Below are 18,422 nucleotides of genomic sequence, written 5' to 3'. Positions count from 1 at the left end.
TCTATCCACTGAGCCAAACAGGTTAGGGCGATATTTCTTAAATACATATATATGCATGGATAAATAAATACTTGTTGGGTGAATTATTTAATAAATGATGAAACAGGGAGTGCCATGGCAAAAGAGGCTGGCAAGTCTCTATCTTTCATGCATCTTGCATCAAATATAAACCCAAATAACTATCCATCAAACTAACTTGAGCTGGATCATGAGGCGCCTTGGGTGCCAAGTGTCCACAGTTAAAACTTTATCTGAATGACAAGAGTGAGCCGTGGAAATGCCTCAAGCTGGAGACGGATGTGGTCAGATAGTACGTGAGAACAGTCACTCTGGTGGCAGTTTAGGGAATAGTTTAGAGGGGAGAACATTGTTGGGAAAGATTCCACTGGGTTATGCAGAGCTCCCACAGGAGGTTCTGTAACAAATTACAGAACAATGAAATAAAAAGTAAGCTTTCAAAGCAGGGTCTCCTCTCACCTTTAACAACTCCACTCCATGAAAAGGTGGATAAAAGCGAAATGGAGGGTTGATGAATAATTTCATAAAGACTAAAAGACATGGTGTTTTGTAGCCAGCACTGGCTGGAAAAATCAGGATATTCAGGATTTGGCCCTAGTATGTCTATAACCTATGATGTGGTTGTTAGGAAGTCTGGGTTTCTCCTCCTGAAAAACAAAGAGGTTGAATAAATGGCTTCAAAGGTCTCCTTCAGCCCTCCTATTCCAGGAACATGATTCTGTGACCTTGTGAACCCTATGATGACCTTAAAAAATACTGGCTAGTGAACTTCATAGCATGTGGACAAACAGGTTGACATGATTTCAGAAGAGAAAGTTCCTGCAGGAATATCAAGTTCAAACCCTCAATTTTACAGATGGGGACCAAGGTTCAGCAATGTTAACTGAAATGACCACGTTTATGTGGTCAGTTGGGGGGAAAGAAGAAGATAATCAAATTGCATGAACTTGTTTACATATTATCAAAATATAGGCTACTTGGACTTGAACTTTTTGGTATTTTTAATTTGAAGTTGAATCTCTGAATTCATTAATAACTATTCCAAAAGAATTTAAATAGAATTTTTTGCCATTACTGCTAAGTATTCATACTTTCCAAAGTAGTAAATATAAGTCAACAAAATTCTCATTTCATTCTTTCATTTGTTGAACTCTCATTTCATGCTTTCATTTGTTAAAGGTACAGAGACAAATAAGATCCAGACGATTTTCTAACATTTTACCAGTTCTAAAATTTTATGGTACTCCATCTTATTTTAAAATTTCATCCTGTACCTTAAATTAGCTTGTGGGCAAATTTCCATGAAATCGTTTTTTGTTCGTTTTTAAGTACTATTCAGTGGTTTTGCCTCTATGAAAGGGATTCCTAATTTCACAAAAAGTCCATGCTTACTTGTTGGATGTTCCATGAAGGTTTGTCAGTAGAGTGAAGTTGTTTCTCACACTTCTCAAGCTGGCGAGGACCTAGAAGAAAAAGGTTTCAAATGTTTAGAAACAAAAGGCGATACATGGGAGCATTCAGAAGCCACACTTAGAAACTACACCCAGAGATGAAGGGAGAGAGAGCGAGGGCCAGCATGATACGCACCTGAGCAAAAGGCGTTACAATCAAGTCATCACCGTGTCTGGTGGAAAAAGAGAAAAGCAACATTTAAACATGCATTCGAATGATAACTGTGGCACATACGCTGTCATATGAAACTTTATCAGCGTTAGCAACACAAATGATATACGGAAGTCCTTCTACCTAGCTAGATATAAGGCAGGACTGCTTTCAGCATACATGGGGATCTCAGGAACTTGAAGAAAAAACCCATCACCACCAGTTCATGGCTCCTAGATTTACAGTGACTACACATAAAAGCATTTGCAAGTAAGCATATATCCTCAGGGTATAGTCCCATTAAATAGCAGACCTAGAGGACTGTAATTCAAAGCGACTGTGGGTTGCCAGAGCCAGGAAATTCAAAGGGAGGACTGCTCACAGGCACATACAGAGTTGGAAAAAATGGCATAGCAGTCTGGATAAAGGTTAACTTTGGATTTCCTGGCTTTTGTTGATTTGAACCGCAGCCTTAATGCCATTTAAACACAGATTTCTGCCTGCAAATCCCATTACTTTTTGTTTTTCATATAACTTTTTTTTTTCTTAAAGTACCCAGGGAAAAGCTTTTAATGCAAGTGCACTCACTGAACCTACAATTACCATATCGTTGTTGTTCATTTTGTCCCAAAGATCTGATTAAGCTGTACCTAGTATTATGTGAATCTGTACTTGGGAACGGACAAAAGTGTGTTTTCAGAAATGTATTCTCTCTCTGCCATGTGCTTTGATGATAAGTCGACTTAAGCCCACCTGCAGCAAACGCTCCATTACAGTCATTAGAAGACAGTCTGCCTGAGCTGCAGACACAGAACCAGGCCAATTTGCTATCACAGCATGAATCATAGCAGCCACACACCGGTCGGTTGACAATGAGCTTCCTTCACTGTCTGTCCTCATGATCGCCGTACAAATATGGCACCTTCTTAGTTAATGACGAACACAACCAGCAATTGTTAAGCACCTGCCCATTAACTGGCCTTGTGTGAGGCCTGGGGGTGCACAGTTGAACACTTCAGTGCATGAGCGCCTCTTCTCTAACGCAGGCTTTCCTTTGGGCTCTTATTTAATATAATATTTCCCCTGCTTATCTTTGTCTTACCTAGAAGTCCCCCTTCAATTTAATCAGGTAAGCCTGCTGCACATTAACTTTGTACTGTGACTATAAAAATAATACTGACAAGCATATGCATGCTTTGCACAGTTACCACATGTCAGGCCCTGTGCTAAGCACCATATGTGCAGTATCTCTTTTTCAATGTTTGTGATAAGACTGAAGGCAGGCAGTCTTAATACACCGATTTTATAGATGATATCGAGGTTCAGAGAAGTTAAGCTACTGCTTAACTAGCACATAAGGAATAAGTGCAATTACTTAAGACTATTAGATTCCCAAAGTCTGTACTTTTCATCATTATGTTTCCTATTTTATGGTGACTCTGCATAGCTGACAGATTGAATTATGCAGGATCCGTGACCACAAATTAAAACATAGGAGAGGAGACAGGAAAATATTCAAAACACAAAAACATTGCAATAGATAGTATAAATACAGAATATGGATACTCAATGGGGTGTGAAGGAGAGGTGATAACTATAGATTAGGGGAAGTAGGAAAGGCTTGATTGAATGGATGGTGTAAGATGAACTCTTACAGGCAAACTTTAAATGGAGTGCATGGTAGATGCTGCCCATGAGAGAAACTGCCAGAACAAAGGCGTTGAAATGGAAAGTACTGAACACTCAGCAAGATGCTCTGTGGCCGTCTGGGTGGAGCGAGCACATTGTAGAGGATCAGACTAGAAGTTCCCCCAGGCCCATGTTATGGACAGAATCGACAATGGTTGTGGAGTTGGTGCTCAACTCAGAAGCAAGAAATGTTCCAGTGAAGGTTTTTGTGAGACAGGCAAAGAGAAAAGTGCTCTAGAAAGCAAAATGCTATTGACAACAAGAGATACATGGAAGAGAAGACAGAGCCAGGAAAATAGGGGGATACTGCAGTCATTCAGATGAGAGGAAGTAGGTGAGGTAGAGGAAGAAATAGAAAAAGACAATGGGAAGAAACCCTACTAGTAAACATCTTGCCAAGGATAAGGGGTCATAAAGAGATGTTCTTTTCAGTTTCAAAAATGGGTACCTGGGAAAATAGTGAAGTCATGAATAGAAATGGAGAAGTGAGGAGGAACTGGTGGAGGAGTTGTGTCACTTTCCCACATGCTGGGTTTTAAGAGATTTGTGGCAGACATCAAGCAGGAAGACTGAACTATGGGAATTGGAGTATAGATTTAGGAGTGACCTACAACCACAGGGATTGTGAAAGCAATGGCAGGGATGGCTTCCTGAGGTTGGGGACATGTTTAGAGAGAGCCAATGGAAGACCCTCAGGGTTCACGGAAGGAGCCAAGGAAATGAGCAGTTGTGACCAAAGCAAGGTGCTGCCCTGCATCTAGGACTGCCCCTTCCCAAGCTCTTTTCTTGAGATGAACTTCAGATGGGTGAACTATCTTGCTGTGTGTTCAGATTTTTTGCTGTGAAGTTTACATTGTTCTGAAGACACTGGGTTGAGTTGGTGATAAGGTAATGGAGTTAAGTAGATCATCTATGGCTCCTGGATTTCTGGAGTCGACAAAAGCTAAATAATATAAGCAAATCGCATATGTAGTATCTAAAGCTGATGGATGTAGTGTTGTATAATGAGGAGTTACTATACAAACTAATGGTTAAAGGGTGGTAAACAAACATTAAGAGGGCCCCATGTCAACATGGCTATTACGGAACTTACGAAGATTAGGAGAGCAAAACATTGAGAAGCAGGAGATGGACATGCAGATCCCGAGCACTGACTCCCTTAAAGGGATATGAGCTGCAAAAGCTAACGCTGTAGGTCAGTAGCTGCTAGAGAAATGATCAGCTAATTCATAGGTAATTTATAGCAAGGACAGGAAAAAACAAAGCAAAACAAAAAAACTCATATTTGAGTACAGATGGATGATTTATGAAGCTACTCTAAAATTTTAAATCAGGATTTGATATGTTAATCATTAAGAATAAAATGACATGGAAATAATAAACTACTTGATTGGTTATGGAAAAGCGATGTATTTAGTTTCCCAAACCTCTAGAGAGGGCAGTGACTCCCAAGGAGGCCAGATATTCAGAACCATGGCACTAGCACCATCTAGTGACAACATCATCACATTACAATTTGATAGAATGGAGATGAGAGCACTGGGTCTTAGAATTGAGTGTAGGTCTCAATTAAATAGTTTTCTGGAAAGCAAAAATGCTTATGCTACTGCTATATTCTAGATCATATTAATTTCTCTGTTTCATACCCACACATAGAATTTCACTTGTATTTTTTCTTGCAACACATTTCAGTCTGTCTTATAGAGACACATATACTAGAGGCCTGATGCATGAAATTCGTTCAAGAGTAGGCCTTCCTTCCCCTGACTGCTGGCACCGGCTTCCCTCTGGCACCCGGGACCCGGGCTTCCCTCGCAGTTCCAACTTTGTCCGGAAGGTCGTCCGGAAGGACGTCTGGAAGGATGTCTGGTCTAATTAGCTTATTATGCTTTTATTATTATAGATTATATGGAGCCAGCCAGTGTTGGTTTGTTTCTCAATGGCTCTCTTGCTAATTAGGAAACATCAGGCAATCTCTCTATGCCTCAATTTCTTCTGCTGTAAAGTGGGATGCAATTCTTAGTGCTTTGCACATAAAAGCTCTTCAGTTATTTACAGTTATTCTTGTTTGTGTTTGGCGTCATTACTATTATAATTAAACAACTGTAGGTCTGTCTTCCCAGCTGGTGAGGACTTCTTTAGGATAGTCATGTCTGCCTCAATCACACTCAAGGGAACTATTTATGTTGTACTTTACAGCTTACAAAGCATCTTCGTATACATCATTTCATGTGATAAGAGAATGTTCTTGGCCCTAGGGAATAGTGCAACCACCTATCATGTTGGTCAAGACTGGAACCTCACAGTCAACCACAATCCCTGCTGATCCTAACTTCATTAACTGCCCGCTGGATCTGCTCGAAGCTAGATCACCATCCTCTGTTTTGTGGATTACCAAAGTCTCCCATTTGGCCCTTGGATACTAGCCTTTAAGCTTGCCAACCCTCCCAACCAGTCTTCATACTGTAATCAGAGCTATCTCTCAAAGACATTCCTCTGATTATGTATATTCTTGCTTCAAAACTTTTAGTAGCTCCCACGCAGCATAAAGGCCAGCTCCTTAGCCTGGGCCCCTCATGATGAGGTTCCTGCTTACTTCTCTAGCCTCATCTTTCACCATTTTCTCTTCCGCTCACATTCTCGGCCTCGGTTACACTGAGCTGTGGTTTCCCACAATGCTCCTGACAACTAGAGAGTTAGTTAGCACACTGCCCTTCCTCATGCACCCACTTCTTCTTTGCTGTCTTCCTGCTTAGCTATAGCTCCTCAGCTGGGCTACCTACCCTGCCGGGCTGGGCCTCTCAAAGTCCTGTGCATACCTTTCTAGGATTGCCCTTACCTGAGAGTATTAAAACTGCCTATTGACTTACTAATTTTTTCGCCTCCCTGGAAGATACAGATGTTCAATTTGTTAGCAAAATGCCTAAATTCAAGTAAGTTTTTTTTTTAAAAGAAACTATGAATATGATCCTCATAACATCTGGAAAAGTAGTCAGAGGTTCATACCATTATTTTTATTTTTCATCCTCCTTTAGTGTCTGTTATGTACTGGATATCCTATGGTTTAATTGCCTAGACTCCCTGAGTTTTAAGCGTTGGTTCCCCCATTTATTGGGCAGGCTCCTTAATCTTTCTGTGCTCCAGTGTCCTCATCTTTAAGATAAGAAAGTTATAGTGCCAACCATATTGGGGTTATGGAGATTCAATGAGTTAAAAATCTATAAAGTACTTTAAATAGTACATAGCACATAGGCAATGCTCGATAAATGTGTGCTTTTATTTACAGATAATTTAGTGTCTTAAAGCCATGTGGGATAGTAGTAAGTGTAACTCAAGTCTTAGACACCACAGTGTTGTAGAATTTTTTTTTGGTAGTCAATCAATCAGCAGGTGGGCTGTTCTTTCTGCTTTTCCTCTTGGTTGTTGCGTCTCAGTTCCCTTGACGATTCGCTCTAGAGACAACTTAATGCGCACATAAATGGTGGCTTTAAAAAGTTGAGAAGAGATACTGGAGAGTTTAAAGCAGGGAGCAACAGGGCCAGTCCTATACAGGTATGGGGAACACATTTTCTGGCAAGAGCCATTTGGATATTGATAACATCATTCGCGGGCCATACAAAATTATCAACTTAAAAATTAGCCTGCTATATTAGGTTAAACATCTAATTAACTCACCCCCAGTGCCTTGGCAGGGCCAGACCAAATGATTTCTAGAGAATTGTATGGCCCTCGGGCCAGACACTCCCCACCCCTGCTCTATTTCAATTCATCTGAAGAGTAATAATTGAATGCAATATCTTCAAAAGCATTCCTTCAGTTTAACTCAAGATACCTGTGGGATACTGGGTTTTCCAACATGGCCCTGGTAAAATAAAATGCCAGATAAATCTGGATATTATTCAAGCTTCACTTCTTGTTTTGTTGAGAAATATAAATTCCTAAATTGACAAATATGGAAAAATTTTAATGTAATGTTGAAATATTTGCAACACCAAATGCTATGCTATTTTTATCCATGCAAAGATTCTAATGCATCTTATTTTTAGTGTCTATAATAGGAGGGGATTATGTTGCCAACTGTTTTTTCTTGAGAAGGGCTGCTGTTTGTTATGAAAGTGTGCCTTCTTACTTTTTATTTTAACAATTGAGAATGATACTAGATAACATATATGATCTCTATTTGTCTCAATTTAAAGTTGGCAATGCTATATTAGTTCTAAAGTTTGGGAAACATTTTACTGCTTGGTAAAACTGAAAAGAGGGTAAACCATTAGTATTAGGGATTCCGAATACAGAGGCATTCAGAATTAGATTTTGTTTCTGCAGCTATAGACTGAGTTGGACTGGGATCATTAAGGTCTCTTCAGCTTCAAAATGTCTATAACCTTTTAATTCTAAGTAAGAAATCATCAGAGTTTAATCTGAAGTTTGATTAGAACCTTCTGAGGAGCCTCAGAAATGAAACTGAGACCCATCCTGCTGTTTGGCATGAGTTTGGGGAACCGTTATCAGCCTCCCAAAGACAGTCTTTCATCTGTGAGACGCCATGTGAATGAGATCTAATTACTTCCAGCTCACTAAATGTCCTGCGCTCCCCACACAGGAAGACTAGAAAGGTGTTACTCTTAGCAGAAGAGAGAATTCCAGGTATATCCACTGTCAAAGCTCCTCTCCCTTTGGTCAGAAACTTCCTTGGTTCTACATGATCTGCAGCAAAATGGTTACCTCTCTTCCAGCCTCAGGCACCTCAAATGTGCATCCATCTGTTTTCTACCTGGTAGTAGAGTCTACCTTGTAGTTTGAAGAACATAGGTGGCTAGAGTCCAACAGTTATAATGTGGTCATTGGACATAGCATGGCATATCGTCCTGGGAGAGGGGTAGGTTTCTCAGTCTCTCAGAGCCTCAGTTTCGTCATCTATACAGTGGAGACAATAATGGTACCAGGATTGTCGTGAAGATAAACGAGATAACATATGTCAATGCACCTGGCCCTTGGTACGCACACATTAAATGTTTGATCCCACTGATAGTAAGGGTATGTGGGTGTTCCTCTCATCTTCCTTACTTAACTGCCCTGAGAGCATGTAACCTTTGGGAGAGTATCTGCTGTTGGTTTTTAACTCATCTGTGACTTTTCCACTTTTTGTTAATTTTTAAAAAATGTATCTTGATTGTGGAAAGTATTACAGATATCCTCCTTTCCACCCATTGACCCCTTCCAGCCCTTACCTTCCCCCCCTCTCCCCCCAGTATATGGTATACTGCCTGTCACATAGGGGAGATTCAGTAAATATTTGCCAAGTGAATGAATAAGTGAATTTCGGCCTACCCAATTATTATTTTAGGGCAAGGGTGCTTCTATTAAAATTGGTTAGCAGAAATGCCCTGGGGAGTATTTTCTTACTGGTAGCTTTAAAATGGCCCCTGCCCCTTTCATAACAGGGTGACCCTTTTTAGCTTCCTTTCCAATAGAGGAAGAGAGCCCAGTGGAATTTTCCAGGCTGGCGCCTGAAGGGAGCTACGAATATTTTTATAACATATGATGTTAAAAACAACTGTACGTGTGCCCAGAAACCTTTTAAGGCATGCATTTCAGCATCCAATTTTATTTGGTTTTGAAAATTTAATAAACAAGTAACACAATTTCGCCGTTGTTCTTTAAATGAAAATTAGAGATCTACAATTAATAGCAGCAAAACAGAACATGAGCTGTGCTTAATAAGACGGTGGAGTATGTGTGTCGTGTCTCAGCAAGGAGCCGGGCAACAAGTGGGTATTGTGTTTATGTTCCAGAGAAAGGACACAGACAAGTGGCTGGAAGGCAGACGATTAAATGTCACCCAGCAAAGGCCACTGAGAGAGGACACATGTCACCAACCACCATTGTTCTTCTCTACTGTAGCCTCATGTCGCACACGCTGTGGAAAATTTAAGTGCGATTTGTAAGAAGTGTTAAGGTTCTCATCTTCTCATAAACGCTTTAGCAGTTCAGAGAATGAGGCCAAAAAAAATATCAGTAACAGATGTGAACTGAACACTGGGCCGGAGGCGTGTGACACCCTTGGAGACCCTAGCTCGAGCATTAAAGTCCTCACGATGGTCATCACCATCACCTCTGCTCACACTCATTTTCTTCCTGGCTCCTCCCCGCAGGCTAAGGGGGAAGTGTTGCTGCTGCTGCTGAGACAGGGATAAGATGAGGTCAGAGTGAGCCCCGGAGCCAGACGGAGCTGGTACTCACTGCTCGCTGGGAAGCGAAGAGTTTCTCGACATCGCCTTTGGTGACAGGTCATAGTCGCTGTCCGATCTGTAGAGAAAGGACTCTCTGCGCTGGCTGTGCCCGGGAAAGGTGGCGTGAAGTACCAGCCCAGAGGAAGAGCTGGCCTGGGGGTCCAGCGGGCTGCGACCTGGGGAAGGGCCATTTTCCACATCAAAGCTGAAAAAGAGAGCAGAAAACTCTGGTCACGTGGCAGCGCGCAGGAGGGCGTCGGACACACAGACAAGGCACGCTGATGTGTGCAGGCACTTGACGTAAAACTTCACGCTGTATGGAAAGTTTTAACCCTCCGAACAGCTTTGAGCTGTAGTCCTTACTATTCTCACTTTGCATAAAGGAAACACTCCCACAGAAGTTCAGTCATTAGCAAAGAACAGCCAGGACTGGAATCCCGGAGCAGAGCAACAACTTTGACAATTCCAAAATGAGAGCAGACCACAAAATAACTCGGTGATGATAAGCGGCCCGGAGGCAGCGCTAACAGCGCTCTAGGTGTCAGACACTGAACCATCGCTTGAATGAGTCTTCCTAGTGGGGAGACTTCTTCCTGCCAGAAATAACTCTCACAGGGTCATTAAAGAGGCAACACCCATATTTTTGAATGTTTCCGGACAAAGTGCTATCCTGAAATCACCCACTGGCTGACTAGCTAGGAGGTCCAATCTGAGATTTAATATTCACAGGCAAGGTTAACCACAGAGGAGGACTTAATCTGATAATGTCAAATTACCCTCGAGGGCTGCAGAGTTTTATCTCTGAAGGAGGGTACAGCCACTTGCTCCAGCAGAGGCATGCCATTAAGATTTCTGGTCAGTCTCCCTCACTGGGGGTAGATACCCTCAAGCCCAAAATTAATTGAACTAGCTCTGGTCCATCAACACACAGGAGCAGTAGAGATTTTCTCAGATGTGCCCATCCTGGTATTGCCTGAGGCGCCCTGTGTCCTTCCCATGCTCTCCATCATCTCCTCTACACTTTCCTTGTGTGCACAGCCTCCCTGAGCCTCAAAGTGACAGCAACCCTCTTGCCCAGCGTTTCTCTAAACCACTCACTGCTCCCCAGCTAACGCTCTGCAGGCAGGTGTTGGAGAAGGTACAGGGCTGGGATGTTCTCTTCGCCCAGTCAGACCACAACAGTGGGCTGCCTCTGTACTCATCCAGCTGCCATCACGTAGTTCTACGTGCATGGTCCTTTTCTCTCACTAGTTCTTACAACCTGGTCTTTTGGCGAGGATTTTGCTTATATTTCTTTAGTTTACACATTGCTTTCTGATTCATTATTCCACTTGCCCCCTCATCACAACCCTGTAAATGTAGATCCCACTGTACATTTGAGGGACACGAGGCTTAGAGAAATTTTAAATACGTTGCTCAATGTCACAGAATGAGAATGGGACACACCCTAGTCTTCCAACTCATTTCTCCATGCTGGTCGCAGAGTTCTCGAAAGCCCTGCTGGGTGACAGGGTGCAATTTCCCTCCAGCCTCTGGATTCAAACAAAACGTGTGTTTGGTATGTGGAGAGTCAGTCAGATTGTGAGCAACCTTGGCTGCTATCTTGAATGAGACAGGGAAGGCAGCAAATTACCCTGAAGCTGTAGCTTTCCTTGAAACAAGAAACCGTTTAATTGAAAGGAGAAATGACGGAAGGCAGGGCTATCCTGCCTCCCCGGAGACCATTCTGAGAAGAGGCTTCCGCCAACCCACAAACTCCAGGCGTCTGATAGGCAGTTAGCAAGACTCCCCTTAAAAGGTCAAGGAAAGGCCACAACAATCCAACACTCATTTGGGCCTTACAGGTTTTCACAGCAGGCTACGTGGCTGGGATGGGCTGCCCTTCCCAGACTTGAGCGAGCAGGCAGGTGGCCAGTGGTTCACATGTACCAGCCTTCTTGCCCGCCTGCCCGGAGGTAAGGCTATGTTGTAAGCCCAGTGAAAATATAATGAAAGCTGACTTTCAAACTTTCCTTGGGCGAGATCTATACTAGTTGTTGAGCAAAATGAAGAGCTCCTTTGTGGATGAGGGCTCCTTCGGGCCACCCGGATCCTGTAGAACCAGTAGGTCCTGATGCTGGCTCTGAACTCTTCTTGAGGACAAAAGAGGGTAGGTTCTTCCAAGGTGAGGATGGGACTCCATAAAGTTTAAGACTGGGCATGAGCTGTGAAACATGAGTGTTGATGTTGTTATTCATTTGGCATGTATCTGATCGGTACAGCCTTTACGGATATTAAAACATCGAAATGCTTTTGTACCAGCTGGCAGCCAGCCACTGTCCCAGGCCCTCCAGGTGACTGTGCAGGTGATCTCCTAAGGAAAGGGCTGGTGTCTGGAGCAGCACGGGCCTCTACCTTCAGCACCATCACTACCTTCAGCCTGTGCCCATTGAACTGGTCAGTGCCCATGAGGTACCAGTAATGAAATATTATGAATATCACTGCTGTGTATACATGTGCTAAAATCTTAGAAGAGGCGCCCAGTAGGTATGCCTACCACACTCTCAGAACTTTTTCCATTGAGGGTTTCCACCCGGGCTCACTCTGCTCTCTTTTCTGCCAGAGGTATTCCTGGTGGGCAGAAAATAAGTCCACAAGGCATTCTGCCCCCAGTGTCAGGTTCAGGAAAGTTTGGTCTTGCCAGGTAAGCAAGGACTAGATCCAGATACCAAAACTCTCTCCATGCTGCCCCCGCCCCCCCATTTTTTTCCTTTCTTCTTTACCCTGCCTGAACTCGGAGAAGAGCTTGCTGGAATTCAGAAGAAGCCAGGGAAGAATTCTCTGGTCCAAAGAAGCCGTCTCAGTGAGACAAATGGCCTTTCATATTCCCCGGGGCACTGTTTCAAAGCAACCAACACAGATGTACAACTTAGGAACAAACATGAATCACCAACCAGACACCGGCCCCAGTCACAGCAAAATTAGCGAGCAGACATCACAATGCATCCCACAGATCCAGGGTGGGAGGAGGGGTGTGGGCAAGGGGGAGACTGAGGGCACACTGAAGCAAAGTGAATATGCTATACAAATGGGAGTACAATTCGAGAAGAAAATGGAATCCTAAATATCAGAAACAAACACATAAATGGGGTCATTATTTATTTAGGGTAATTTTTGCCTCTGCCTTAATCCAGCACACACATTTTACCGTTAGGTTTCTTTACACTAGAAAATATTACAAAAGTAATATAAGGATATTATATAAAACATAGATAATAGAGAAAAAACACCGCCTTTATTTGTAGTTTAGATTAATAGAGAAAAAAAATACGGCCTTTATTTGCAGTTTAGTGTTTTTCCTTCTGAACATTTTCCCTGCAGGATTGGATCTTGACCTTTCTTCACAAGTATTTTGCATTGTAGTGCAGTTTCCAGAATTATCATTTTCCGTGGGCTACTTACTGGTTCATCCAGAAGCTATAGGATTGTTTCTAGAGCATTTTTCCTCCTGTTGCCCCTCATACTTACAATTTGCAATAACATTGCAGTTGATATCCTCGAGCTTGGAGCTACTTCAGTATTTAGGTCTTCAGAAGAGGCCACTCAGAAATTCAGGTAATTACGAGAGGATGTCAATCATGAGTTTTGGAATATTTGACTGTACTGCCAGGAAGGGGCTGTCATTATCCAGCACAGGGACTGAAACAGTGTTTCTAGGACCAGAGACAACCCCAGCTCCCATCCCCTGTCCCAGCCCCACTCTCTGAGGTCCAGGATCCTGTAGGCTGCTCTCCCACGAGATTCTGCCTGCTCCTCCCTGCTTCAGATGAGGGCCCTGGACTGATCAATGGCTTGTTGCCTAAGAACTAATATTTTAACCACTTTCTTCTGCTTTGTATCCAGAGTTCTCAGCTCCTTGGAGGCAGCGGTGGTCATGGGTGACGTTGTGTATGAGGACTGGTGCTCCCTGTAACCGGAATGCCCTTCTCACCACTGTCTCCCGTATGCCACTGTCTTCAAATCCAGCTCACATCACCTCTTCTAGTCAGTTTTCCCTGACACTGCAGCGGTTCCATGGAGGTGCATGCTCCTCCTCTGTGCTTTCCTGCACTCCTTTACTGCGTGTGGCACTTGCTCCTCTCTCCTTTATTCTCCAGTCATTTAGCTGCTCCCTAATAGATTCTTATCTCTAAGGGAGAAGGGACCCAATGTCGCTCACTTTTGTGTCCCAGATATCTGAATTAGAGCCTTGTAAATAGTCTCCAACAACTGTCAGCGAACCAACCAAAGAATACTGCAATTTAGTGTGAAATGTCTTTCCTAGCTCTTCTCTCTTCCTGTCTCCTTACCCTTATCTCAGTTCCCACTGGCACGAGTTTCTGCTCTTCCCTTCAAATGAGTCTATGGAGATGTGGCATTAACTTATTTGATAAGCCTTGTGAGTCAATAATCTAAAAATAATCAAATAAACTACACTGCGGTGTTCTCCACCAACAAAACAAACTCGCATAGAGGAGTCTCTGGCATTGATATTTCAGATGATGACCTCTGTACACAAATCCTCAGGATGGGACAAGTCTTGCTGGATCAACTTCTGTTTGCCATCTTCTCATCTCTTTCTTTTTACTCAAAGCAGGGACACTCTTTGCCCCACACTTTCTCTCCTGGTTTTCACTCCCTAGGAATACATGCGGAGCCAGCCCTGAGCTGGTGCAGGGACCTAGCCAGCAGATGGCAGAAGACAGCTACTGCTTCCTCGGGCTGCACCTCCCAGCCTCCAAGCACAGCAGGTGGGGCTGTGCGCCAGTCTTGAAGGGAGAAATAGGACTGAAGCCTTATTCATAAGCCTCAGAGGAAACACTAGGGATAAAGAGCAGACCCACAAGGCGTTCATGAAACCTTTTATTAAACTAAGAAAGTTCTACTTCCAAGAATTCAAGCTAAGCCAGGTGGCTGCAGAACTGCCTGCAATTGTCCCCAGGGTGGCAGTTTTCTGATCCCCAATTACCTGCACACACCCTAATTTCTGTAACAAAGGCAGGAATAATTCATGTGCGAATCAGAGGAGATTTTTCTTTGAACTCAGTCTTTCTCTAGTTGAGTCTCTTTGGCTGATTCTAACAAACAGCCTCCCTGAAAATATCACAAACTCTTCAAAGAGGTTTAGACTCCCACGTCAGCAGAGGAGCTCACTACCATTTTGGAAAGTGCCCTGCTATCTCAGTTTTGCTCTTTTTTCTTAAATGTTACTCACTGATTATCTTCTACATCATCGAATTCTTAGCTCTGCTGTGCTAATTCTCTTCGATCCATTTCAAAGAGGAGAAAACGGATGTTCCAAAGTGTGAAACCTTTTTTGAGAAAAATCTAAAGTGTGACCTCACCTCCATGTCCCCACAGATCCCCGTTTTGATTTCAGAACCTGCCACACTGGGCTGCATTCCTCTGTTTAGGGATCCCTTTCACTCCACTAGCCTGTGACCTTGAAGCAGGGACTAAGTCTCATTCATTTTTCAAAATCCTCACCTGAGGATATTTTTCCCATTGATTTTTAGAGCATGGAAGGGATGGAGGAGGGGGAGAGAGATACATCAATTGGTTGCCTCCCCCATGCACCCCAGCCAGGGCCTAGGATCAAACTTGCATACCAATGTATATGCCCTTGACCAGGAATCAAACCAAGACCGTTCGGTCCTCGGACTAACGCTCTAACCACTGAGAAACCAACCAGGGTGCCTTATTCATTTTTGTATTCCCAGGGCTTAGAGTTGAGTCTTATGCCAGAAGGCATAGAACAAATATTTGTTGAGGGGACGTGAGGATCTCACAGTTTTATTTCTCATATGGAAAAAAGCCATTTCAGGTTGGATTCAAACTTCTGGCAGGGGATGACCTCAGAAGAGAGTTTCTACACAGAGTCTAAAGTTTCCTTTCCTCATCCTTCCCCACCGCCCCCACAGTATCCAAGGAACTCGCTCCCAATTGTTTTGGTTTTTGAAAACTTTTGTGTCTATGAAAGGTGTATGTTTGTGTATGGAGTGCATGTGTGTGTGTGTGTGTGTATGTGTGTGTGTGTGTGTGTGTGTGTGTTGGGTGTATTCATGAAACAAAATGCTGTTTCTTTAAAGATTTACAAAATACTCCCCTCAATTGTATTCAGAAACTAACATCTTCAAATGCTTGCTTACCATTTTGATAAAAATAAATAACCATTTATTTATGTGCTTATATTGACCATCACCCCAGAGTGCACTCTGATCCCTGGAGATGGAAAGCTGCAGAGGAACGCCCATCCTTACCCACTTGACGGTGACTACTTTTATCCAGGGGTGGGCAAAGGCAAGCTTACAGTGTGAGTATGTGAAACACACAGTTTATTCTTGGGTTATTACTTATTTATTCATTGTTGTATTTATTATTCATTATTATCAACCTGCTTTTGTCCACTCTTGTATAATTCATGGTTGCAGGCTGCAACCAGTGCTGTTTTCTAATGAGGGACTTCACTGTGTGAGGTCACAGCCAGCATGATGGAGAGCCCATGTCCTGGCTGAGGGTAAGTAGACCTCATCTGGTCACAGCTACAGCAGAATGTCACGGTTGGGCCCTAAGAACCCATTTCCAGAGTCTGTGACTTCCCTCCTGTAGTGTAGGAAGAACTGTGATGTGCAGCTCATCTGAATTCTAGAAGCAGCTGCCCTTTCTTCCAGGGGATTTGAAAATAACATTCATGGCAATAATCCCAAACTGCTTTCCCCACAGAAAGGTTTAACCAGAGGTAGCAGAGTAATGCTGCAAAGCTCTGGGATTCTGGAGACCTGGCTCCCAGTTCCTATGTAGAAATCACTAAAATGAAACAGGGACTCTCTGTGTCCTGCCTGCTACCCCTCCATCTTCCCCCTGAAATGAATGAATAAATGAATGAGCAGAAGATCCCTGAAGTATCTTTGAGATTAGACATTTTGCAGAGATTTTGGAGATGGAAGAAAGATTAGTTCTCAAGTGTGGCTTAATGTAGATTTATAATGTTAATGATCATTCACTAATTCAACACATACGTATTAGGAACCCACTATGAAACAAGGCACTATTCTAGGCCTGAGAATGTAGCACTAAACCCCTCTAATGCATATAACTCTTAAAAGTAAAGATAACTTTCTATAGGACAATAATTCTAAGGATAAGTAGGGTCTCCCAGATGAGAATAATTGTGTAGGAATGTGTATTGTATGTAGATTTTATAAAGCTGGGGTGGAGGGAACCATACTTGGAACCTTGCTACTTTGTGTGACTGCTGCCCTAGCTGTGATACAGATTATCCTACTAGCTCAATATTTTCCAGCCTGCATTCCCCACCTTTCCGAAGAGATTGTCATAAAAGATAATCAATTCGTTCTTAACAAGATATAAACACTCCCACTTATAAGCTTGGCAGTTCTGCCAATAAGAAAATCTATTCATCTATTAATTAAATAAAATATTTATGAATAAGCATGCTTAATAAGCCTACAATAGCTCAAAAGTAATTGAAATTCCCTTTTAAAGAAATGAGATTGATCTGGGAAAACCAGTTCCTATTCAACCAGTAATAGCTTCAATAAATTGTTGCTTTAAAAAAAACAAACAAGTTCTCACATACCATCTGGAAATCAGTTCTAGATTCTGCTTGAAATCTAGTTGAAATATTGTAGATAATGCTTATTTAGCATGTTTGCATACACTAGTGATGAGAAATGTGTTTATCTCATGAGATACTGAATTCCACTTTTGGATTAATTTAATTGTAAGAGTTGATCCAGAAAAACATGAATTTATTTTCACCTTTAGCCCAAACCTCTCCCAGTACCCATCCCATCCTCAACTCACCGTGGTAAATAATCTACTCAGTTGTACAAACCACAACCATCCATGATTTTACCTCCTTCTTCAACCCAACCCCCCCATTTTGTTTTTCAGTTGGTCAAGTGTCCACAATCCTACATCAAAATTATACCCTTTTCTCTGTCTCTGCTGCCACCACTATTTCAGGGCATTAAAATCTCCCTTGAACTAGAATATCCACCCTATGAATCTCCATGTTTCTACTTTCTCATCATCCTCTAAACCTTTTCCACATAACAGCAACAGCACAAAAATCAAATCATGCCATTGTACTTAGAATAAAATCCAAACTCTTTACTATGGATTAAAAGTTGCTCCTATAGTACTGGAAGTGCTAGCAATAACAATAAGACAAGAAGAAGAAATAAAAGGCATCCAAGTGGGAAAAGAAGAAGTAAAACTGTCATTATTCACAGATGACATAATATTGTACATAGAAAACCCCACAGACTCCATAAAAAACTACTAGACTTAATAAATGAATTCGGCAAAGTGGCAGGATACAAAATTAACACCAAGAAATCTATGGCTTTTTTATATACCAAAAGTGAATAGGTAGAATCAACATCATCAGAATGTCCATTGTCCATACTACCCAAAGCAATCTGTAGATTCAATGCAATCCCCATTACAATACCAACAGCATATTTCAAAGGCCTAGAACAAACTCTCCAAAAATTTACATGGAATAAAAAAAGACCCCAAGTTATTGCAGCAATCCTGAGAAGAAAGAGCAAAGTTGGAAGGATCACAATACCAGATATCAAGCTATATTACAAAGCCAGTATTCTCAAAACTGCCTGGTACTGGCACACGTACAGACATATAGACCAATGGAATAGAACAGAGAGCACAGAAATAGACCCAAGCCATTATGCTCAATTAATATTTGACAAAGGAGGCAAGAGCACACAATGGAGTCAAGACAGTCTCTTCAATAAATGGTGTTGGGAAAATTAGACAGATACATGCAAAAAAAAAAATGAAACTAGACCACCAACTTACACCATACACAAAAAT

The 18,422-nt window shown here is 42.3% G+C and overlaps 1 protein-coding gene across 1 annotated transcript in view; it reads right to left on the bottom strand.

The window, feature by feature from the left end:
• Positions 1 to 18,422, bottom strand: part of LOC102771187 (cAMP-specific 3',5'-cyclic phosphodiesterase 4B) — a 435,382-nt gene that overhangs the window by 8,299 nt on the left and 408,661 nt on the right. The window contains exons 4-6 of the mRNA XM_006773277.2: positions 9,553 to 9,747; positions 1,606 to 1,642; positions 1,411 to 1,481 (exon numbers count right to left, since the gene is read on the bottom strand). Of these exons, the coding sequence (XP_006773340.1) occupies positions 1,411 to 1,481; positions 1,606 to 1,642; positions 9,553 to 9,747 (303 nt within the window). The remainder of the gene's footprint in view (positions 1 to 1,410; positions 1,482 to 1,605; positions 1,643 to 9,552; positions 9,748 to 18,422) is intronic.

Source organism: Myotis davidii, unplaced genomic scaffold, assembly GCF_000327345.1.
Source record: "Myotis davidii unplaced genomic scaffold, ASM32734v1 scaffold205, whole genome shotgun sequence".
Lineage (NCBI taxonomy): Eukaryota > Metazoa > Chordata > Mammalia > Chiroptera > Vespertilionidae > Myotis > Myotis davidii.
Note: the sequence above shows the minus strand (reverse complement) of the source record. Positions and strands in the feature narration are given on the sequence as shown.